Source organism: Ursus americanus, chromosome 12 (genome assembly GCF_024610735.1).
Source record: "Ursus americanus isolate L20-20 chromosome 12, mUrsAme1.1.p, whole genome shotgun sequence".
Lineage (NCBI taxonomy): Eukaryota > Metazoa > Chordata > Mammalia > Carnivora > Ursidae > Ursus > Ursus americanus.
Window position 1 is genome coordinate 42961586 of NC_142138.1, and position 25564 is coordinate 42987149.

General features: G+C 35.3%; 1 protein-coding gene across 2 annotated transcripts in view; it reads right to left on the minus strand.

Annotated features, from left to right (window-relative positions):
• Positions 1-5120: 5120 nt before the first annotated feature.
• The window catches only part of HFM1 (helicase for meiosis 1), a 102374-nt gene continuing 81930 nt past the window's right edge, over positions 5121-25564 (minus strand). For both annotated transcript variants that reach the window (XM_087866100.1, XM_087866099.1), the window contains 9 exons: positions 24046-24126; positions 23630-23745; positions 20714-20793; positions 19617-19720; positions 13387-13632; positions 11684-11774; positions 6988-7090; positions 6731-6885; positions 5121-5636 (listed from right to left, as the gene is read on the minus strand). In XM_087866100.1, coding sequence (XP_087722226.1) covers positions 5567-5636; positions 6731-6885; positions 6988-7090; positions 11684-11774; positions 13387-13632; positions 19617-19720; positions 20714-20793; positions 23630-23745; positions 24046-24126 — 1046 coding nt within the window. In that variant the 3' untranslated portion in view covers positions 5121-5566. The remainder of the gene's footprint in view (positions 5637-6730; positions 6886-6987; positions 7091-11683; positions 11775-13386; positions 13633-19616; positions 19721-20713; positions 20794-23629; positions 23746-24045; positions 24127-25564) is intronic.

A 25564-nucleotide genomic window follows, 5' to 3' on the forward strand; every position in this document is an offset into this window, starting at 1 on the left:
ACAATGAAAAATAAAGAAACCAAGAAAGTTCACCCTGGAAAGAAAATGCTCAAGGTCAGAAAAGAATATGCTCTTAAGAGTTCAAATAATAACAGGGGGGAAAGGCTGACAGAGATCAAAGTCTATTCTCAAAATGAAAACAAAGTAGGACAATGAATTAAAGTTCTCCACATAAGGATCATGAGAAGTCCACATCCTTGGTGGAAAAGGAAAACCAAAAATCAAAGGGTCAAGAAAATGACCATGTACATGATAAAAATTTAAAAGTTTGGTCATAAAAAATTTTTTGATTATGAATCCAGCCCTAGAAAAAATGAAGACAAAAGTGGATGAGTGAGTTGTGGAAAGCTCATTTCCATTTTGTCTCAAATTTTCAGTTGTAGAGACTTACTGATGAATCTCCTTTATGTTGCTTTCCTCTTTTCATTTTTTTGGGATTGTTTTATGTTTGTCCTTTTTTTTTTTTAATGTGAACTTCACTTAGTTGATCTTTTGATAACTTGCAACTTGAAAAATTTGTACTGCTAAAGTTTTAATAAACTTGAAATGAAAAAATATTGTAGTCAAATCTGTTTAGATTAAAAAATTTTAAGTTCTAATTGGTAAAAGGCTTACATTTGCAAACTAATCAATATAGAAACAAACGAACAAAACCCAAAATGATGACTTTATCGTGTGTACTTTCTAAAGGATTGAAGTTAACTACTGTCATAAGGATGTGCTTCAATGGGCAAAAAGTTGGCTGAATTTTCATTCCTTTTTTGATAAAAAAAATTATAATTACAATGTATGTGAGTGCAGGTTTATACACATTTTTCTAAATTTTTCAGAATACTACAGGGTTTGGGTTTTTTTTTCATCTGTTTTGCTGAAGTATGTATGAAATTTTAAGGCATATGTTAGTTTAGGGAAAGGTTTCCGAATTGAAATGTAAAAATAAGCAAGACAAAGATTGCTCTTTTGAATTATCGGCTCTTATTATGTTAATTAAAACAAAACTCTATAGAGCATCTAAGTGCCTCTCAAGCTACATAAAAAAATACTCAGTTGATGCATGGGAATTATAAAGATAATTTACACAGTTGGTGAAGAAAACAACCTATACTGAAAGGCAATTAAACAAGAGCGAAATCACCATATTACATTTAAAATAGGAAATATATGTGCAGAAAACCAAATAATCATCATTACTCTTATACTTGTCTTCTGGAATGGATTCTCTTAAAAATTCTGATACCGCTTCCTTTCCTTTCCTTTCCACCTTAAAAAAAGTGCTTCTCACTCTTTAACATGCATGTAATCAGCCGGGGATCTTGATAAAATACAGATTCTGACTCAGAAGTTCTGGAGTGAGGCCTGAGAACATCTAACCTCAGCTCCTAAAGAATGCCTTATATTACTGGTCTCTGGATCGCTTACTGAATGGCAAGGCCTTTAACTCCTGGCAGCCGGGAATTGACATGCTAAAAGATAAGAAGAGCCAGGGTTTTATTTTCTTTTTGTTTTGTTTGTTCCACTAACCAAAACCCACGATGAAATTCTTAGCTTACTTACTTAATTCTGAGCTTAGCTTGGTTTACTTCTCTTTGCCCTAAATTTCTCCTCACTGGTATCTTCTCTACTCCCACAAAAGTAGTTCTTAAATATAGACACCTATTACGATCTAAGAGGCCACAGGTAAGTGTTAGCCATGTAATCCCTAGGCTACGGGTCCTCAAGGAGTGGTTCCCTACTATCCTTGATGAGGGTGTTTTCTAGAAATTGGGTCATGATAAAGAGATATTTTGTGTGACTTTACTAGGGATCCAAGGAGTAAACTGTGCTAAAACCAAAAAGAGTGAATAATTCAGCAATCATTTCTGTTTGGCTTTAGAATGCATTATAATACAATATGCAAAAGATTTATTTTCTAATTACATTTTACTTACAGTAATATTAAAATGGATTGATATGCTCTGACCATAAAACAACTAAGAGTGCTGATGAAGAGGGGACAGAGATACAGCAATCTACCTGAAAGCATAAGGAAGTATATATAGGAGGGAGGTCTACGAGAAAATTTTTTCTATGGATGATACATCTATGGGAAGTCAAAGAGTTCATTTGTCAAGTCCTATGCAACTTACTGCAATTCAAATATGATTTGCAAGGAAAGATTTTCCTTGACTTACACTTATGATGAGGTTATATCCTAATAAACCCATTGTAAGTTGAAAATACCATTAAGCCAAAAATGCATTTAATACACCCAACCTAGTCAATATCATAGCTTAGCCTACCCTACCTTAAACATGCTCAGAACAATTACATTAGCCTATAGTTGGGCAAAATCATGTCACATAAAGCCTATTTTATAATCAAGTGTTGACTATTTCAGGTACTTTATTGAATACTGTAAAGTAAAAAACAGATTGGCTGTATGGGTACAGAATGGTTGTCAGTGTAAAAGGGTTGTCTACCTCATGGTCCCCTGGCTGACTGGTAGGTGCAGCTCCCTGCTGCTGCCCAGCATCACAACAGAGCAGCCTATGCATATTACTAGCCTGGAAAAAGAAATTCATGATCAAAGTATGGTTTCCATTGAATGTATAAAACTTTCACACCATCGTAAAGTTGAAAAACTTTAAGTCCAAGCATTGTAAGTTGGGGACAGTCTGTATTGTACTGTTTCATCCCTTCCAGTGGGTTAAAATACTGCTAAAAATAGGTTTTTTTTAGTATGAACAACTACCATTTATGAGCACATATTATGCATCAGTCCCTAAACTAAGAGCTTTCCTTGCAGTGGCTTATTCAATTCTCGCTCCATATCCATGAGGTAAGTGCCATTATGCCAACATTAGAGGTGGGAAAAATACAGCCTATTAAGGACACTTTATTTTATTTTATTTTTAAGATTTTACTTATGCATTTGAGAGAGAGAGAGAGAACATAAGCAGGGGAAGAGGGAGAGGGAGAAGTAGACTCCCCACTGAGCAGGGAGCTCAAGGCAGGGCTCAATCCCAGGACCCTGAGATCATGACCTGAGCTAAAGGCAGAAGTTTAACCATCTGAGTCACCCAGGCGCCCTATTAAGGATCTTTTTAATTGAAAAAAAAAAAAAAAACTGTTGAAAAAATTGAACCTAACAAAGATTTCTGTGGAAAGCTTTGTTGTATGGTCATTTAAATATATTTAAAATTTAAGTTACAGAATGGAAACTGTAGGGTCATTCACTCATGGAAAGACTATCCAGTGACTGGATTCCTTTAAGTGGTCAGTCCACTCGCTAAGGACTACTACACATAATTTTCCAGGTAAACACTTTTACAAAGTAAGGCATGTCTATGATAAAACTCTTAATTTGCCATTTGTTCTGATCACTTAGGAAACGAATCTACTCACGTGTTTCCAAAATTGGCCTGAAAAAGAGTAACCTGGAATCTTGTTAGAACTACAGAATTCCCACTCCCCTCTGCTTGGCAATTCTGAATCAGTAGCCCTTAGGTAAGGTCTAGGAATTTTTATATTTAATATATTATCCACATGTTTCTTATGATCAGGCAAGTTTGGGAAACATTTGTCTGCTGAGTAAAGCTCAGATTTCTTAGCATCTAAAATCCTCCACAGTCTGGCCTTAAGTTACATTTCAAACATCTCCTACAGGAGCACCTGGGTGGCTCAGCTGGCTAAGAATCTGCTTTCAGCTCAGGTCCTGATCTCAGGGTCCTGGATCAAGCTTCAGTTGGCGAAGTGTCTGCTTTCAGCTCACATCTTGATTTTGGGGTCCTGGATCAAGGCCCATGTCAGGCTCCCTGCTCAGTGGGGAGTCTACTTCTCCCTCTCCCTTTGCCCCTCTCTGCCCCCCACTTGTATGCTCTCTCTCAAATAAATAAAACCTTAAAAACAAAAAACAAAAAAACAAATATCTCCTACAACATTAACCTATGTTTAAAATTATTTATTCATTATGTCCTGAATAGATACTTTCCTCCTTTGGAGCTTTGCTCAACTCTTCCCTCTGCTGGAATGTCCTTCTCTCATATTTGTTCATCAAAATTGTATTCATCTTTCAAGGCTCAGCTCAAATTTTAACTTCTCTATAAAGGCTTCCCTGACTCCATGGTCAGGATTATGTTCTCTCTTCTATTAACTACCAGAGCTCTTTAAACCTCTACTGCAGTGATTCTCAAGGTGTGATCTCTGGACCAGCAATATCAGCATTACTTGGGCACTTGTTAGAAATGCACATTCTCAGGCCCCACCCAAGACCTACTGAGTCAGAAACCCTGGGTATGGTGCCCAGCAATCTGTTTCCAAACAAGCCCACTAGATGACCACAATGCATCCTGAAGCTTGAGAACCACTTCTCTAATGTATTCTATATTTTATTATTGCATTATTATATATCTTAGTTTCTCTACCAGAATGTAAAGTAGGCTCCACGAGAGCAAAAACAGTGTTTTTATCATTTGCCACCTTTGCAGTACCAAGTATAGTGCTTTTTGCTTAGCAGATCATAATAAGTCTTGCTGAATTAAATTGCTATTTCTTTAGTGTCAAAGTCTATGTATGCAAGATGAGCAGATTGTAGTGCACCAATTTTTCATTTTAATGGAGTTTAATAACCTTTAAAGGTTGTAGCATGATTGATTCAGATGCAGAAACATGCCAATTGTAAAGATGACTAAAATAAAGGAACTGGTTGCCCTTATTTTTCAACACATAATAAAGCTTCTTAGTTTTGCTTTAAGCTTTTTCTCCATGCTTAATATATATGATGCTTCATAAATGTCTACCAATGACAACAATGACAATCTCATCTGGAAGTTTCTCTTCTTTACTTCTCTTGTCTCTAAGGCTTTTATGCCTAAAGAAAAATTCCTAAAATTTCTTAAGTGGGTTTCAACTTCACATGTATCTATAAATAAAATAATAAACACTGCTTAGACTGCCTATATACTACTTATCAATAAATATAAATTTGAGAACAAATTCATGGGAAAATAACATGAAATAGTGTTTGCCATAGTAAAAGTCAATGTAACAAGGTTTTAGAATTCACCACACTGGAAAACAAGCCAAAGGAAAACAATAATCTATATTGATTAATGTTTTATTTATTAATATTTGAAGTTATATAACAGGTTCAGACAGCCACTGGATTCTTAAAAATCTTTAGTAAAACAAAACAATATTGGTGAATAATCCATATAATAAATCGATTCAGTGACCTAGCATTATTTTGCTTTCATAGAGTATCTTTCTTCTTAATGTAACGATGATATTCTTATTGGTTCCTGTCAAAATCCAATCGAGATGCATTTAATAACCAAAAATTTCTAAGTGCAACTTAATTTTCAGCTTACTGAAACAAACCCACTGTAAAAGTGCTTTTCATAAAGTTACAATAGGAAAATAAATCAATCTAAGAATTTGGTGCAAATAAGTCAACAAAATTGATCAAATCCAAAAGAAAAAAATTTGAACAATTATCAACAACTTTCAAAAAATAAAACACATGCTTTGTAATTGGGTGTCTATATACCTTGTCTTATTAATATGAGATGATTTTTTTTGGTTTGTTTTAGAAAATATCATCAAATATTCCCAGAAAAGACTTCATTTCATCAGCTTCATCATCAGGATGATACCTACTGGGGGGAAAAGCAAGTACAGAAATATATATAGATTGCTGAGAGATTAATGTATCAAATGAACTTCAATATGCATAACCTAGTAAGAAGTCTGTGGGGCAAAATCAGACTTCATAAACTGTGAGAAGTAGGGATCAAGTCTCAGGTATTTCCTTCAGGTTTTTAAAAGTAATGTCATTTAATCAGTGTGTGAACAAGTCTATAAACTTTGACTATTCAAGAGGGAGAGAGAAACTGCTACAGTTACCCCTAGAAGTGACCAGCTGAGGGGGAACGAGTAGACTTAATGTGACTTTTCACTGAACCTATAGAATTGTAACAGAACTGGTTGGCTAAGGGGCACCTGGGTGGCTCAGTTGTTAAGTGGCTGCCTTTGGCTCAGGGCCTGATCCCAGGGTTCTGGGATCGAGCCCCGCATCGGGTTCCCTCCTCTGCTGGGAGCCTGTTTCTTCCTCTCCCACTCCCCCTGCTTGTGTACCCTCTCTTGCTGGCTGTCTCTCTATCAAATAAATAAATAAAATCTTAAAAAAAAAAAAAAGAACTGGTTGGCTAAAATACAACTTGAACGTCTAAAAAATTAGCCAGTCTCATTTGGATTTAAGTGATTTTCCACTTTATATTATCAACAAATTGTATTCAAATCAGTGAAACAAAGTTTACCAATACAGTATGTTTTAATTAAAAGTATTGAACAAATGTTCCCCAAAATTGAGATACTTAATATATGAACTATCTTAAGGAGTTTAGGTCACTAGGGGTCTAAATATTCAATGTTTTTAAGTAAATAAAATGTTTAGATGCTGATCTTTAAAATAAACCAAGGAAAGCAGTGCCCATGTGGCTCACTCTTGATTTCGACTCAGGTCATGATCTCAGGGTCATGAGATGGAGCTCCACATTGGGCTCCAAGCTGGGCATGGAACCTGCTTGAGATTCTCTCTCTTTCTCTACTTCTGCCCATCCCCTCCACTCTCTCTCATTCTCTATCCCTATAAAAAAATAAAATAAAAACAAACCAAGGAAAAAAGAATGCTGAATTTCTTCATAGAAATTTTTATTGGTTTAGTCTTTCAATGTCTTAAAAGAATTTTTACCTGAAATCAATGTCCTCTTTACATTCACTGTTTCTAATAAAGAAATCCACTTTCTTAACAAAATGTGAAGAATTTGGTATTTTTTTAGAGTGAGTAAAGCACAGTTTTTCAATTTCTGGTGACAGACTTTGTTGTTTTCTTTCTTGTAAATGGACCTATATTTTGAGGTTAACAGAAGAAAAAGGCAATCATTGAAAGTTTAACTATTCAGACAGAATTTAAAAGAAAAACAATGAAGTGCTTCTTATAATACTTGCATTTCCAGCTTGTTGAGGTAATTTCTTCATGGATGATGTATCAAACTTGAACACAGGAGAATTTGATAAATAAATATCTGGCTTCTCATGTGATGGAACAAAACTAAAAATCAAAATTAATTATTTGTAAAATATGGGAAATAAGAGAAACAAACCATTCTAATTTAGATCCACAGGGAAATTAGATCTTTAGGGAATATGATTAAAGTGTATCATATTTATTACCAAAAAAATTATGCTGTTTCTTAGGCTCATGGAAAATTTGCTGTAGCTCCTTTCCTTTAGACAAAACACCAATTTCTACATTCCAAATTAGATAAGAATACTATTTTTAAAAGCCTACAGAAATAATCATTCAATAATTTTCTTTAAAATTGGGTGTTATGCTTAATTTTCTATTACCTAGCATTCTGTAAATCTTTTCTAAATCCTACTTTGCTTAACTTTTAATCTCCTTTCCCTATTCTGGTCTCACTGTGGAAAAATACCTTGACTTATCTTCCTATGTAAAACTACACTAGAATTCACCTTCAATCTTCTGTATTAAATTCATTCATTAAAAAACATTTATTATTTACTACTGCATGCCAGATATTGTACTAGGAGATAGGTATAGAGGTAAACAAATCCTCAGGGAGTTATCATCTAGTAGAGAAGCAGAAAATGAGTAAATAATAAATACACATAATTATAGATCTTGAAGTGATATGAAAGAAATTAACTGAGTAATATTACAGAAAATAGTGTGGAGACACGAACCCGCTTAAAAAAGGTGGTCATGAAAAATGTCTCTCTGAGGAGGTGACAATCTAAGTTGACACTCACAGGCTAAAATATGACAGCCATGTAGGGAGTAAAAAGCAGTGGCTACAGGTAGTAGAGAAGTGCATGTATTGATTGGATTGAATCTTTTTGTCTTTGATTAAAGGCAAGGAATTAAAATAGTAAAAAGGGGTATAAAATGAAAAGCATGACTCCATTCCACTCCAAATCCTCAGGTCCTACAGGCCTTCTTTCCAGTATCAACTTCTGGCACAATTTTTTCTTAAGAGGCTTCTTCATAAGGATTCCTTTTTAACTCCACTTATCTTCTGTTCATTACTTTTAAACTCTCCCTATATTATTTATAGTTTCTAAAGGTATGGCTCACAAAACTGTCTGTGTGCTTTGTTATATTCCTACTTGTATCTTCCTATTTCCTACCTAATTTTTTTTGCTTCTGAACACCCACAGATTTGTTCTACTTTGATGCTTCTAATCTGTTTATTCTGTATGACTCAGAGTTCGAATCAATGAATGGAAATAGTAAGAAGACAAATTTTAGGCAGATATTCTTAAAAGCTACTGAATGGTCTGAGAAATCCAAACATGGAACAAGCATGTTGGAGTGAATGAGCTCCTGGTCACTAGAGCTGTTTTGGTAGAGATGGCACGAATACCTGCCAGTGATGTTGGATGGTGATTCAAGTATTTGGTGGTGGGAAGACTAAATGATGCTTAAATTAAGCACCCTTCAGCTCTGAATTCTCTGAAATCTGTGATTCTGTCATGCTGATAATCAGTAAAATGACTAAATAATAACAAAAATACCAAAAGACATCACAAATTTCTTATATTTTAAACTAGGAGAAATAAATAATCCTTAAGTAAATTAGACTCTGAACAAAAAGTTGTCAGTATTTCTTCTGAGGAAAGTTTTGGCTGTGGCTGTAATTCCTCTCCATGACTTCTAATCAAGTCCAATATCCAGATGCACTCTGCATTTCTGCAAAAATACTTCAAGTTGTACATTAAAAAAAATTTTTTTTTTTTACTTTTTTTTTTTTAATAGGTTCCATGCTCAATGTGGGGCTTGAAGTCACAACCCTGAGATCAAGAGTTGCATGCTCTACCAACTGAGCCAAACAGGCACCTTAAGTTGAACATTTTTTAAATTATGATTTTCTTTTCCAAATGTCTATGTGTCCTATATTCTCAGCTAACATCGTCATCTACCCACTTGCCATGTATTTTTCCCTCTTCCTCAACAACTGTATCCTATTAACGGCTAAATCTAGTATGTGCTATGAAATGTTTCAAAAATCCAACTCTACCTCTTAGTTTCCATCACCTCTGCTCCAGTTTAGGTCTTACCATAGCCTGCCTCTCGTACTGGCCACCATGCCTCTCATGGTCCCACCTTCAGGAACTCATTCTATATATCATATCATATCACTATATATCATCTACAAATCCTAGAATAATTTTTGTCTTATCAAGTTGTTTATCCTGTGCTTAAGTATCTTGGAAAATTTCCTACTGCTTACATGCATGTTAAAAACTAGGCTACAGCTGGAGGGGGGCTATAGACTATATCACATTTTATTTTATTTACTTATTTTAAAGTTTTTATTTATTTTTGCAAGAGAAAGAGTGAGCACCAGTGGGGGGAGGGCCAAAGGGAGAAGCAGACTCCCTGTTGAGCAGTGAGCCCAATGTGGGACTCAATCCCATGACTCTGCAATCATGACCTGAGCTGAAGGCAGATGTTTAACTGATTGAGCCACCCAGGTGCCCAATTGTATTACATTTAAAAAAAATTAGTTCTTAAAATTTAAAAGTCAGGAGATGTTACATCAAATTTTGGATTTCTAGCTTTTTTTTTTTTTAAATCAGAATATTTGACAACACTAGACACTTATTTCCTACACAGCAACAACTGGCTGGAGCTGAGTAGTGGTTGATCCTTTTATTTATTTTTATTTTACTTTTTATTATTGAAGTATAATTGACATATAATGTTTTATTAACTTCAGGTGTACAACTTTTTGATCCAACAATTTTATACATTACTCAATGCTCACCACAATAAGTGTAGTCACCATCTGTCACCATACAGTGTCATTACAATATTATTGACCATATTCCCCATGCTGTAATTTTCATCTCTGTGACTTACTTATTTTATAAGTGGAAGTTTGTACATCCTAATACCCTGTATCTGTTTTGCCACCCGCCCCTCCTCTGGTAACCATCAGTTTGTTCTCTGTATTTAAGAGTCTGTTTTTGTGTTTGTTTGCTCATTTGCTTTGCTTTTTTAGATTTCACATCTAAGTGAAATCATATGTCTGACTTATTTCACTTAGCATAATACCCTCTAGATCCATCTATGTTGTCGCAAATGGCAAGATTTCATTCTCTTTTATGGCTGAGTAGTATTATAGATATGCACATATCTCACATCTTCTTTAGTCATTCATCTATTGCTACCCACAACTTGGATTGCTTCCATATCTGGGCTACTGCAAGTAATGCTGCAAAAACAGAGGGGTGCATATATCTTTTCAAATTAGTGTTTTTGTTTTCTTTGGATAAATACCCAGTAGTGGAATTACTAGATTGTAGAGTAGTTCTACTTCTAATTTTTTGAGGAAACTCCGTACTGATTTCCACAGTGGTTGTACCAATTTACATTCCCACCCACAGTGTATGAGTGTTCCCTTTTCTCTACATCCTCACTAACACTTATTATTTCTTGTCTTTTTGATACTAGCCATTCTGACTTGCATGAAGTAATATCTCATGGATTTGATTTGCATTTCCCTGATAATTAGTGATGTTGAGCATCTTTTCATGCGTCCGTTGGCCATCTGTATGTCTTCTTTGGAAAAATGTTTATTTGGACCCTCTGTTCATTTTTTATTCAAATTGGATTTTTGGTGTGTGTTCTATAAATTTTTATATATTTCGGATATTAACCCCTTATTGGATATATTATTTGCAAATAGCTTCTCCCATTCAGTAAGCTTCTTTTTGTTTTGTTCATGGTGTCCTTTCCTGTGCAAAAGCTTTTTATTTTGGTCTAGTCCCAAACAGTTTATTTTTGTATTTGTTTCCCTTGCCTCAGGAGACATATCCATAAACATGTTGCTAAAATCAATGTCAAAGAGATTACTACCTATATGTTCTTTTAGGAGTTTTATGGTTTCAAGTCTTATACTTAAGTCTTTAAACCATTTTGAGTTTATTTCTGTATATGGTGTAAAAAAGTGGTCCAGTGTCTATTTTTGTGCCAGTACCATACTATTTTGATTATTATAGCTTTGTAGTATATCTTGAAATTTGGAATTGTGATATCTCCATAGTTGTGCCTTTTATATGGGACACTCTTCAGTTGGCTTTGGCCCACCAAATCCTGAAGGCAGTTTAAGTTTATAACCCTACCTACTGGATATGGTAAAGTTGTCTATATACAGCATTCGAGGCTCTTCAGAATCAAACCTCAGCTCTCAGCCTTAATGCTGTGGCCATATTGATGCTTTACTGACCCTTGAGCATGAGATGCCTTTTCAAGCCTTGTACCTTTACACATGCTTCTTCTACCTGGAACGCCTTATTCTCCTCTTTTCTACCTGTCAAACTCCTATTCAGTTTTCAAGTCTTTTGAAAAGTAAAAATTCCTGGGCTCCAGCCCCAGATACCATGATTTGGTAAGTCTAGTGTAGGGCCCAGGAATGTGCATTTTTAATACATTTTAATTTGAAGTAGGTGGTCTATCAATAGCACTTTGAGAAACACAACTCTGAAAGTAAGAAGGTTCAGGTTGGCTAATATCTTACAGCTTCTTTGACATCTAATAATTTAATCCCCATCTTCAATTATGTGTCAAGAGGATATAAGGTTGTAAAATATTCCAAACCAAAATTCTAAAACTTGCCTTTTTGCCGTTTCTCCTTGGAATTTGCTCTTTGACTCTTGGAGGAATAGCTTACTTCCCCCCGTACTTGAACTCAAAGTGTTTCCAAATCCTATGTAAAGAGATAACATTTGAAATTAAATGCCAGGAAACAGATGAATGGATCTTTTCAGAAGTTCTACAAGCGCTCTCTCCAACAGATATGATCTGATTAAAGAAGGAATGAATAAGTCTTCTCATTAATCAAATTTAATTTACACAGAGAAATAAGGGAACAAAGCTAAAGGATTAAAACTATAAACACATAGGTTAGCTTATTAGTCACTATACTAAAAGGTCCCCAAACCACTTTTACTTACTTATTTTAACTCATGTAAATGATCAAGTTTAATTTCATTCAATATTTTCAATATTTTCAATGGTTTGCATACAATTAAGTTCATTTAAAGTGCTCCATACATGGCATTTATGTAGACTGATTTTCTCAAAGTTATGCCCTCACATGATTGATTAGGCTACCTCAAAGACTCAATACAAACTGCCTTTTAAATTGCAATATACAATGACTTTTAACTTTGAAGTAGGGACTAGTAGCTGTCCATTGATACGGGAAGTTGTGCCTACTGACTCTACATCATTGATTTTCCTGGCCTATTTTGTGAAGGTGGTCAAATCCTATTCCTTCTGGAAGGAATAACAGCTCTTTAGGTATTTCTTAGAATCTTGAAACAATAATATTTCAACTTCTAATTGCTTCCCTTAAAAATATTTTTTTAAAAGAGCATTGGGGTAGGATACATTAAGAGGTAACTATAATTCTGAGGGACTGATTTCCTCCTGTCAGCCATCATGGGAGAGAGTACCTCCATTTTGCTGTCTTCTCATATAATTACTAAGATTTTCATTTTCTGTTTTAGTGACATAGAGTAAATCTGCCAGTAATTTAGAAAACTAAGTCTCATTATTTTGGGGTTGTAAATGACTTAAATACAATATCTAGTACAGAAGAAACTAATCCTTTCCTATTATTTGTTTATTTATGCCTGAAAAAAATCAATATGTCTACTAGAAATTAAAGGTGTCTTTCATTTTCATGGATAGCAGATGAACACTTTCAAAAATGGACTAATTTTAGGGGCACCTGGGTGGCTCAGTCAATTGGGCGTCCAACTCTTGATTTTGGCTCGGCTCATGATCTCAGGGTCATGAGATCAAGCCCTGTGTGGGGCTCTGTGCTCAGTGCAGAGTCGGCTTGTCCCTCTCCCTCTGCTCCTCTCTCGCTCACGCACACGCATGCTCCCTTTCTCAAATAAATAAATAAATAAAATCTTTTTTAAAAAATGGAATAATTTTGTCCTTCACAAACATTAGCAAATTATGTGTGATCACATAATTGAAAGCTGGATAATCTGTTTTATGAAGGAAAATTCAATAAACGGTTTTAATTTAAATAGAGTTTTTAACAAAATAGGGGAGCAATAGAATAGGAAAAGCTCATCTGTTATATCATTATCACGGAATAACCTTGACCTCTGTCCTTAGGAGGAAATGTGACTTATGGAAGGGTCACATTTTTCAGTTTTGCTAAAAATCATAATCTTAACAAACTAAAGATAATTAAGCAAACACATAAAAAAGGCAAAGAAAATTAGTCCCAGAAACTGAACTGAAACATATTCAAAGAATTTCTCATGAAATTATTTCATGCTAAAAGACAATTTTACCTGAAGTTTTTGTCTTCTCAGTACTGGCTGAAAAACTGGCAACTTCTAATAAGTTCTCATCATCAAAATCATCCCAAACTTCATCTCCCAATTCAAAGTTCACATTCAAAACTTCTGAGAATGGAGCATTACTTTTATCCACATCTGTCAAATTCTGGTTTCCAGATGCATTAAGATGTCTGTTGAACAGCACTGTTTGAGGGGCTTTCTCATCTGAAGTTGTAGGATAGTTCCATCTAGAGAAATCTGTCATGTTTATGTATAAAAGAGTATAGGTACTTTTTAAATCATTAACATCGTTTTCCATTGTAGATCAAATACCTTTTCAACTACTAAACTGAAGTTTGAATAGTGGTTTTCAAAAGTATTGGGTCAAGCATTGTTGAATATTGTTTTCAACCAATTCTATTTACTGTATTACATATACTGATAGTTGCATTAAATTTAATTTTCAATGGATTCTTTTAGAGAGAATTAATTTTCCCTCTTAATTCCCATATGAGAATAACCCTAATCTAAAATGAATTTTATAATTTCTAAAATGGTCTTCCTTCTTCCTTCTCTTCTTCCTTCAAGTGAATTTTGAATACTATTATGAAATATGTTCTTCCAAAATATATTTTAATTTTTTCTTCTGCTAAAAAATCCTCAGTGTTAGCATTGTTTATAGCCTGAGTTTAGGGCCAGACTACCTGGGTGAAAATGCTACTTCTCTTACTTACTAGTTGTACGATCTTAGACAAGTAATTTAAAGTCTCAGCCTCGTTTTCTCCTCTGCAAAATGGGAAAAATAATAGTATCTATTTCATAAGACTGTTACAGGGAATAAATGCCTTTAGTTTTGTAGTTTTCCATAGTCGTGTGCTAATAAATGTTTAATCACTGCTTCTCTAGAAAATGTATGCATATATATACTTACATTTATTATATGTATTTATTATAGGTAAAGAATATGTAGCACAAAATTTACAAATAATAAAATATATGCTTAATTATAAATTCCATATATCTGATTTTCACTGAACGTTTTCATTCAGTTTTGCAAAACTCTTGTATCTGTAGCCAACATATGGTTGCAATTAACAAATGAATATAGTTCTCACATGAATGCTGCTTGACATTGTTGACTGTAACAACTAAGATGAAAGTAAAATAACAGAGAAAGATGTTGGGATTTGACTCATTCATTCATTGAATTAGGCAACTCCTTTGCTAAATTAGACAATAGTTTTCAAATAGTAGAAGAATATTCCCTCATCTTTTTGTGCTATTCACAATGTAATAGCTACAGACACAACACACTGTTAAATTTAATCTGCACTATTAACATTTTGTCCATCACTTTCATACGTCTAAGCAATAAATCAAGTCCTAATATGCAGTGTCTGCTTATTTCCATGGTATAAATATTCCAATTATGATTAATTTCAAACTACCAATGTGACATCTCTGAATGCAGAGTTGAGAAGAAACGCATAGTAGCACACCATTATATAGTATTTCCACCATTTAGATACAAATAAAAAGGCAAATAATCTCAAGAACACAGATAACAGTAATATGTAGCAGAATAATTAGGAAGTGATTAGTTTTGAATATTTATAGTCTTTGTTTTTAATTATTTAATTTAAAGTTTATATAATTAAACTTTTAATAATGGCTGAAAGATTCCCAAGAATTTAATAATCATCTCTTACAAGCCAGCACAAGCCTGCTCTAGTGCACCACCGAGTTTCCTTCATTTTAAATATTCTCTGTACTTTTCTTCACCTAGCCAAATCCTACTTTATCCTTCAATCGTACCAAAACTCCAGTTCACATTATTCTACTTTTGTTCATGGATATATACACACACAATATATACTAAAAATAGAACCACATACAAAGTGTAATGGGAATGCAAAGGGAACAGGATCTAAACCTACAATGGAAGTCAGAGTGGACACCTCTAAGAAGGTAAAATGGTAAGAAGGTAACCTTGGAATTTGAGCTTGGTAGAGCTGTGACTGTGGAGCAGGGCAAGAGGGAAGGCAAGATACTCCATGAGGGGAGGACAGCATGTGAAAAACATGGCAGTATGGGAGACCAGAGAATGTTTGGAGAACTATATGTTTTCAGGATTTCTGCAGCACAAACTAGGAGAAGAAGGGCCCATTGAGCCTACACAGGAAGTTAAGTGCCAGATTATGTTGATGATTGTTTTCCATGTTAAGGAATTCACTTTTTCTTCCCTTATAGGCAATGGATAACTACTGAAGATATTTTAGCAAGAGGTTTACATAATCAGAGATACCTGTTAGATTCCCCGGAATAGTTATGGATGGGATGATAATGAGACTGGAAGAAAAGAGAAAAGTAAGACAGCTATTGCAATAAATGAGAGACAATGAATGTCTGAGCTAGAGTATCAGCAGAAGGGACAGAGAAGAAGAACAGTTATGAGAGATGTTTAGGAGGCAAAACAGATAGGACCTGGCGATTACTTGCATGTAAGTTAAGATATTTAGGATGACTCTTTTCCTGCCTTTAGCAGCTTGAAAAAGAAGAGGGTTCATTCACTGACCTAAGGAGAAAAGAAAAGGAGCAGTGTGAGCTACAGAGAAGATAGAAAGAGTTCAGATAATGATACGTTAGCTTTTAGGTGGATATATCCAGAAATGTGACTGTATAGATGGGTCAGGGGCTAGACAGAAAGAAACAGATGGTAAATGCAAATGTAGAAATCATCTGAATATAGTTAGTAATTGTAGACATGGACTTGGGTGACATTGTAAAAGAAAAGTTTATGAAGTGAGAAGAATAAAGAAGAAAAAAAAGAATCATTTGCAACATGAACAGGAAAAAAAGCCCAAGCAATTCAAGAAGTAGTAGGATAACCAACAGAATGGTTTAATTGAAACCAAAGGAGAGATTTCCAAAAGGAGGGAAATAGATGTGTCAAATACTACAAAGGTCAAAGAAAAGTTGAAAAGTTGAAAAGAGTTCACTGAATTCAGCACTTGGAAGATCACTAAATGGTCTAAGCAAAAGCAGTTTCAAAGGAGTGGAGAACCAAATTTATTGAATGAAAAAAGTGATAGGAGGTAAGGAAGTGAGCACAGTGAGTATAAATTGCCCTTGAAGAATTGTTGTTTTGATGGGAAAGCAAGACATTAAAGTGTATAAAGACTCTGGTGATTCTGTTCTTTTCCTGACATACTTCCCTTCCTTTAATAGGAGTATCTTTCCTTTCCTTTGGGGAAACTGCCTCCACCCATTCCATGTGATCTTGGTGAGGATGTCATTCATGGTACCCTGGTCCCCAGAGCTAGAGCAGAGGAACGCATGACCCAATCCCCAGGCTACAGGGTTTGATGGAAGGATGAATACAAGACTCAACTGAGGCCATTTAGAATGAACTGTGCTCTGCCGAAGTTAACAGGGAAGACTGTTTTTCTACTGAGGCTGTTCAACTAGGAAGATGTGAGTTAGGGGCTACCTGCATGTGAAAAAGCCTGTTGAAAAAAATGAAGCCAATTAGTAACAGGCCATACCTAAAAGACTGAGAGAAAGCCAGAGGCATGACTGAAATTATTTGAGTGCCTGGATCTAGCAAGATTAAAGCCAGATGCATGTCTGGACTTACAAGTTTACATGAATGGTCTCCTTTTTTTGTGTGATTAAGTCATTTGGGTAGAATTTCTGTCACTTACAACCAGAATGGTCATGACTAGCTTGATGAGGATAGGGAGCTAACGAAGAAGAACTTGAACATTATGTTGAAGAGAAAAAGGAGAGATTGAAAATATGGAAAAGAGGAGAGGGGTAACTGGTGTCCTAAAGCCCCAAGGGAGGCAGGATTAGAAACATTAAAACTACGGGTGGAGAGACGAACCTTGAATAAAAGAAAAGAGAATTCTTCTTTAAAAATAAACAGAGAATTAAGGATGGATGCAGAGACAGAAATATATAGTTGCAGGGTAGAAAGTTGAAAGAATTCATATAGCTTCGATTTTTAATTCTCCACTGATAACTAAAAGTCAATTCCATTTTATAGAAATGGCATTGAACTGGGAATCAGGAGATATAGAATCTATTTCTGGCCCTGCCATTAATTAGATATGTGATTTTGGGCTAGTCATTTAATCTCTCAGAGTCTTGGTTTCTTTCAGTATAAAATGAGAAATTACGCAAAGGTCCCTTACAATTTAAATTTTATGATTCAACATACTTTCTCATATAATTTCTGATATTTTTCTTTTTTCTTTCTTGAAATCAGAATACAGATGATAAAAATTGGCATGTTTTTCTTAAACCATTCTCTAGAGCAATATTTGAATACAAGTAAAGTATGTTTTGCCACCAAAAACTAATGTGTGAAAAGTATAATGAGTATACTCAATTACTACTAATAATAGTACCAGATACTATGTTAAGACCTTTATGTATATTATCTCATTTAATAGTAAAATCCCTAAAACATAAGCAGATGAGGGAATTGAGATAAAGTAGGTAGATACATTACAAAAGGTGACACAACTACTAAATGGCAGAGCTAGAATTTGAACCTAGACAAATTATTCTAAGCACTCTTTTTTATTAGTAACCTCCCAGCCCAACATGGTCTCAAACTCATAACCCCAAGATCAACAGTCACATGCTCTACTAACTGAGCCAGCTAGGCACACAGCCCAAACAGATTATTCTAGATCCTGTGAATTTAACTACTATACTACACAGCTTCATCTTAAAAAAAAAAAAAAAAACTGGCCCATTTTCAGTAAAACAGGGATACAATTATCATTGGGGGTTAAAGTATCTAGATGAGACTTCAATATCATAATATAAACTGGATTTGGAATAGGGGCTAGGAAAGAAATAAAGTAGGAAAACTATGCAAAGACAGCATGAAAGGGGGTGCCTGGGTGGCTCCGTCGGTTAAGTATCTGCCTTCAGCTCAGGTCATGATCCCAGGGTCCTGGGATAGAACCCCGCATAGGGCTCCCGGCTCAGTAGGGAGCCTGCTTCTCTCTCCCCTCCCCACTTGTGCTCTCTCTCTTGCTATCTCTGTTTCTCTCTCAAATAATTAAAATCTTAAAAAAAAAAAAAAGATAGCATGAAAGTAAGCAGAGGAATAAACTGTGGTATGTAGAAGGGCAGGGAACAGAGCAGCCGAAAAAGGAGTAAGTTAGAGGGCTGTAGGTTGAAGAGACATAAAAATTAAGGAGTTGACAATCTAACACTTCTCTTCACGTTGTAAATATCAGACTTTGAGCAAGATGGATAAATGCTCTGATACTCTAAGTGAGATTAGGGGACTTTTCTTGTTCTTACTTGGGCTAAGAGGTGGTGGGCACTCCAGCCCTTGCCTACTTAAGATCTTAAATTATGGCCAGAGGAAACATAAAGTGACAGAATGAAAGAGTGTCAATAGGTGTTAAGGCCACACACATGAAATTATTTGTAGGAAATCCCAAGTTTATCATTTCTACATACAGCAACAGAAACAAACAATTCTATGGCCAGGATTATTTCTTACACATTTTAACAGACAGGCTATTAATGGCATGACCCATACAAATAATGCTATTAATAACAGAATCCAAAGTAATGATGAACTGGTCCCAGTGTTGAAGAATTATATGCTTTATCTCATTAATTTAATGATTGACACAAATAAAGAGCAAATCTAGATTACATATAAGCTATATACCACAAATTAGATTATATTCTCATATGATCAGAGAAATTATAAGAATCATAGGTTTAGAAAGTGGAGAGGTATTAAAGGTCACCTAATTTAATCCCCTAATTTTAAAGATAAGACTAAGACCTAAAGAAGTTAAATAATTTTTTCAAGATCACACAGCTCTTTTGTAAAACTGGACTAAGTTTATAAACATAAAATTATTTTAAATAATTTTTAAGACATATAAAAGTAACAGTTCAGCATTTAAATACTTTGTGTATCTTGAGATCCCTTATTTTGTCAGCTTTTCCTCATACCATCTTTAAATAAAAATAGTCAACACCATGTAGGGAAGAGACTTAAAAAAAAAAATCTATGACAAACATAGGAAGTCCATCTGAAATAACAGACCTAAAAATTTGAAATTGGTCCAATAACCCAAGAGAAAAATCTTGCAGGTTAATAATCATAGTAATTTCAGATGTTGGTTTTTCAATCACATTGTCATTCTGAAGTAATGATAAACCATTTCTCTTTCAAGGCAATATCAATGGTAATTCACCTTTGTTTTGATATTCTGATGGTTCTTGTTGAACTTCTGCACAGATTTCATGCTGATCCCTCTGCTCCATTATAGACAATTCAGGTATGTTTAAGCACTCTGATCTTTATAAAGATAAATAAAACCATAAAATGTCAAATATTAAAATTAATCTGAATTTGAAAACCGCTTAGTCATATAAATAAAAAAGAAATGGTTCATCTTCTCAGCACTTCTATGACAAACCACATTAGCCTGGGTAGTAAAGGGTAAAAAAATAGGTGTTTATTGGAAGCAAGACACTTAATCATCTTTACATGACCCAAATATGTAGATATCTGCTATCTGTGTAGAGCCTTAAAATCTATTGCTAATGCTACTTTCAATTAGATAACAAAAGCTAGGATCTCTTGAAGTAGTGTTGGCATCTGTTCTGATTGGTCAATGGCTGTTCTGTTCTGTTTGTTAAGTATATTAAATGTCATCCCTGCATATAGAATACCTTTATCTGGAAGGGAAATGACATATACTATTGCCTTCTAGGCATCATGATATAGGAAAAGAATGCTGAGTTATCATCTAGGGCCTTCTGTTTAATAACTAGGAATATGAGCTTTGGTTATTTTATCTATAAAATGGGATAGAAAAACCTCATTTTATGAGCCAGGCTGTGGTTAAGGTCAAAAGAGATAATACACAAATGTGCAGTTTTTTAAATGTAAATTATTTTATAAATATGAAGTGTTATTAATACAGAGTGGGCCCCTAAATGGAAAAGATTAAACTTTACACAGCAACATGATTTTTCTTTTTAAAGTATACTTTTGTCACCTGTTAAAATTAGAAGGCAGGGAAAGCCTGAGGGCATGACATATAGTATGGGTAGTTTCCCAGGAATGAGATGATTCAATGAATGTTAAGGTATTCTATAACTGTAGAGTTATAGAATAAATTTAGATAACCAAACTCTTATGATGTCATTACTTCATTATGGAACTAAATGATTACTGTGATTTGAATGTAGCCAGTGTTCACCTTTCTCTGAATAAATGATTATTTGGAGGAGCAAAGAGTTTATGATGACTATTCTACCTTGGATATTACCGTTATATTTGTACCTTGATATACTGGGAAGAGAAGGCTTTGGAGTAAAACCAAATTCTTTAAGGTCCACACTTTGAGATTTATTCATTTGCATCTATTAATGAAAAAAAAGTTCAACGGTCAATTTCACAGCAATACTTTTTAACAAATAAGCCAAACAGCAAAATTCCTGCTGGTACGTAAAGTCCAAAAATTAATTGATTATGAGAAACTCAGGCGAGTTCTCAAACCAAATCTCCTTCTCAGGCACTTCCTAATGTTGATATTCTTCATGGTTCTTTACTAGGCCTTCTTCTCTTCTCCCTCTACATATTTTCAAAGACCTCATTTACTTCTATGGCTTCAATTATCATCTACAAGTGAATGACTCATAAATCTATATTTCTATTTCAGCTCCTTTTCCTGATTTTCAGAGTTAATCCGACTGTCTGTAGAACACCTTTACCTAGATATCTTGCAGGCTTCTAAATTCAGTATTTCCCAGATTGAATTTATTGTGTATTTACTTCTCTGAACTTGGTTTTCCTTTGGAGTTTCCACCCTAGTGAGGCCTCACTTTTTTCCTAGTTGCTCAATCCAGAAAGCTGGTCATCATCTTTACTCTTTTACTTCACCCTTCATAAGCAACTAAGTACCAGGGTAGTTGATTCTATATCTGAAAAATGTCTTAAACCTAGCCACTTCTTACTACTGCTACTGCTACTACATTAAACTAGACCATCATCTTGCCTAGATTATTGCAAAAACCACCTAATGAGCCCTTAAGTTCCTTTTCTATCATCTTCTAATCCATTCTCTACATTGCATCCAGAGTGAACTTTAGAAAATGCAATTCTGATCATGTCACTGATTAAAGCCCTTCAGTGGCTTCCCAATACTTTCAGGATAAAGTCCAAATCCTTAAAATAGCGAAAAGGCCTTCATTATCTAGCTCTTACTAAACTCTTCAGCCTCATCTCTCTCTACTCCCTTACTTGTGATTAAACTCCAGACACATTATATAACTTCAGTGTTTTAAAAGATCTCTCTCTTTCTCAGCTCTGGACCACACTTCATTTTTTTTATGTCTGGAATACTTTTCTATCCCTCTCTACCACCACTCTGGTGCCTACCTCTCCATACCTGGCTTACGCCTAGATATTCTTCAAGTCTCAGTCATGTTTATTTGGAATCCTTTCCTGGCCTATCAAATGTGGACTCTTCTATCCAAGTTCAAGTTATCTTACACCTCCGTCACAGAATCCTCTATCACACTACATTGAAAAAAACCTATTTAATTATTTGTATCTTTATCCAACTATAAGCTCTATGAGGATTGGGACTAAAACTGTCTTATTCACTGCTGTATCTTAGCACTTATCACAGTACTTAGCATATTGTTGGTGCTCAATGAATATGGAAGGGAGACACTCAGCTGGCTCAGTTGGAAGACCGTGAGACTTTTGATCTCAGGGTTGTGGGTTTGAGCCCTATATTGGGTGTACAGATTAATAAAAGTAATAACATTCTTTTTTTAAGAGATGGGGGAGGAGCACCTGGATGGCTCAGTCAGTTGGGTATCTGCCTTCGGCTCAGGTCATGATCCCAGGGTTCTGGGATTGAGCCCCACATCCGGCTCCCTGCTCCACGGGTAACCTGCTTCTCCCTCTCCCTCTACCTGCCGCTCCCCCTGCTTGTGCTCTCTCTCTCTCAAATAAATAAAACCTTTAAAAAAGGGAAAAGTAGGAGAGAGAGAGAAAGGGAGGGAAGGAGCACAGGGCAAGGGAGAGAGAGAATCTTAAGCAGCCTCCACACCCAGCGTGAAGCCTGACATGGGACTCCATATCACAACCCTGAGATCATGACCTTAGCCAAAATCAAGAGTTGGACGCTTAACTGATTAAGCCACCCAGGCGCCCCAATTAAATAAACTTAAAAATGAATATGGAAGGAAAGAGGGAATAATACAGAATGGAGAAGGAAAGGAGGAAGGAAGGATGAAAGAAAGGAAGGAAGGGGGAGAGAGGAAAAACTTGGGCTACTAAAAAATTACGATCTCAGAGAAGGTGGTACTGTTTCAAACTGCACGCCTCTCCCTGTTTCCCAGTATTCCCTTTGTTTTAACCTCATGACTTAAAATCTTCTTTCTTACTAAAGTCCTAGAAAAGAAGCAGACACTTTGCTATTTTTTTGCCTCTTTTCCATGGCCTGATCAATTATTTTGCCCTGGGTATGATGACGTAGGCTTAGAATAAGTCTGTTAGTGACCAGCCCATCAACCAGTAGGAACAACCATTCTTTCTTTCATGACTTGGAAAGGAGGCTCTTGCTCAGCACTTGTCTAGGAACATGAATCAAAATCAACTTCAGACATTCGATAACACTCCAGCACAGACAGAACCAGGAAAGGGCAAGCGTTTCTAGTTTTAATTGCCACACCAAGCCAAACTACATATCCCTCTCCATTTCCTTATTCTTTGGTCTAAAAAAAAAAAAAAAAAAGGCTAATAAGGGGCTGTAGAAATATGTCCCAAAAGTAGATTTACAGATTAATTAAGAACTAACAATATCTTGGGGCACCTGGGTAGCTCAGTCGGTTAAGTGGCTGCCTTTAGCTCGGTTGTGATTCCAGAGTCCTGGGACTGAGCCCCATGTAGGGCTCCCTGCTCTGCAGGGAGTCTGCTTCTCCCTCTCCCATTGCTCCTCCCCCTGCTTGTGCTCTCTCTCTAGCTATCTCTCTCTCTCAAATAAATAAATAAAATATTTAAAGAAAAAAAGAACTACAATATCTTTTCCTTTAGAAACAATATTTTGAAAAATGGCCATACTCCTAGGCAAGCCTTCAAATAACTAAAGTACACTTCAGATACCTACCTAATTGACACACAGAATAAAGGAATATTCACATACATTAAATTACAGAACAAGGGCTAAATGTTATTAAAACTAACCTTGAGACGTTTAACTGGAGGAAGTGATGAAACAGCATTCCTGCTTCTTAAATCGGATAGATATGAAGAGATTGTTGGCTCTTTAATTTCTGACTTTTGTGCAACTCCAGTTTTACCTATGAAAAGAAATTTTCGATTCTTTAGGTTAAACTTTAGGTAGTGTTCACGTAAAGCCAAATTTCTTCATAATTAAAAAAAATTTTTAATTTAAATTCAGTTCAGTTAACATATAGTATGATTAGTTTCAGGGGTAGATCTTCATAATTTCTAACTTAATTTTTTTTCATGTTACCCACAAAGAAAGAAAATTATTTGAGTTATAAACGCAAAATATAAATATCATATATAGGTAATTAGGATGTCATTACTATTCTCAATTTTTAAAACCTGAAATAAATTTCTTTTATGGAACTTACAGCAGTCATGTCCACATGTATGTTTATTTTTACAGTGATGATTACATTCTCGGTTCCCAGGTTTTTTGCAAGCAGTCATTCCTAAATTAATATAAGAAAAACAAACCTATATTTTTTTTTACTACAGTTTATTTCCTTTTCAGACAACACAAAAAGGTTATGACTTTCACAACTTCCTCAAAAGTTAGCCTATTTAATATGTAATTTTTAAAATGATATTTCTGACAACAGCTAGTCCCTTCTGGGCTATTAGCCCAGTCCCAGCTCTTCACAAGGAGCATTGACCCACCTATAAGCTTCTCTTCATCTCCCTGACATAAATAGAGCCAAATACTACAGAATATCAGTAACTCTTATCTTGAATGAGGTAAGAATAAGAAACTTCTCTGCTGCTTTATACTTATACTTAAGAAGAACCTGGAAAGGGGGCGCCTGGGTGGCACAGCAGTTAAGCATCTGCCTTCAGCTCAGGGTGTGATCCCGGCGTTATGGGATCGAGCCCCACATCAGGCTCCTCCGCTATGAGCCTGCTTCTTCCTCTCCCACTCCCCCTGCTTGTGTTCCCTCTCTCGCTGGCTGTCTCTATCCTGTCGAATAAATAAATAAAATCTTTAAAAAAAGAAGAACCTGGAAAGAAGCAAACATTACAGCATTTTGATGGTATCGGTCATAGCTTCTAGTACTTAAGACACCATACATATTTAATAAACGTTAGAACTATGTGTTTTAGGGGTGTAAGAAATTTGCTATATGACTTCACAGGAAAAAGAGATTGCTTCTAGCTTGACCCCCCAAGCTAGAATATCCAAATACAAAATTTATTCTTCATTCATATTTTAAGTAGACTTTTTCTTGATCTTAGTAACATGGGGAAGGGAGAGACATCTGAACTGACAGACATGAGAAGGGGACCAGGGGAAGATGGTCCAGGTAGGGGGCATAATACTCAAAGACAGCAAACCATAGACTACAGAAATAGAAATAAGTTGATTTTTGCTGGAGCATAGATTTTAAGTAAACTAGAAATGTTGGAGATAGTGAAGAGCCTTGAAAACCTTTATAACCTTTTTTGGTCCTTTACTCTTCATTTTCAGTGCTGTTGCTCAGTCAACTCTTTTCAAGACATGGCACATTTAGATAATAATAATATTTGTACAGCACCTGGAATGAATGGATAAGGCTGCTCACCCTCTGAGGCAACTGGCTAGATGCCTTAAGGGCCAAGCATATCAATGTATTGGGTAGTGATAAAATAATGAAACACCCCTGGCTGCTGGAAGCTGACAGGCTGAACCACGGTGTTCCCAAGTGAATATAAACAACTTTGGCAGAATATAAACAATACTCAGATAAGGTCATTCTATGACAGTAGTAAAGATCGAAATGAGACTACTGTGTTATTATTTCTGAAACTTGAGGGAAGGACACTCAAGAACGACAAAAATAACTAAACATCCCCCTCTTCTGGCTAACACAAATGACTACTACTTCCTTAATCCTCCCATCTCTAAGATATACC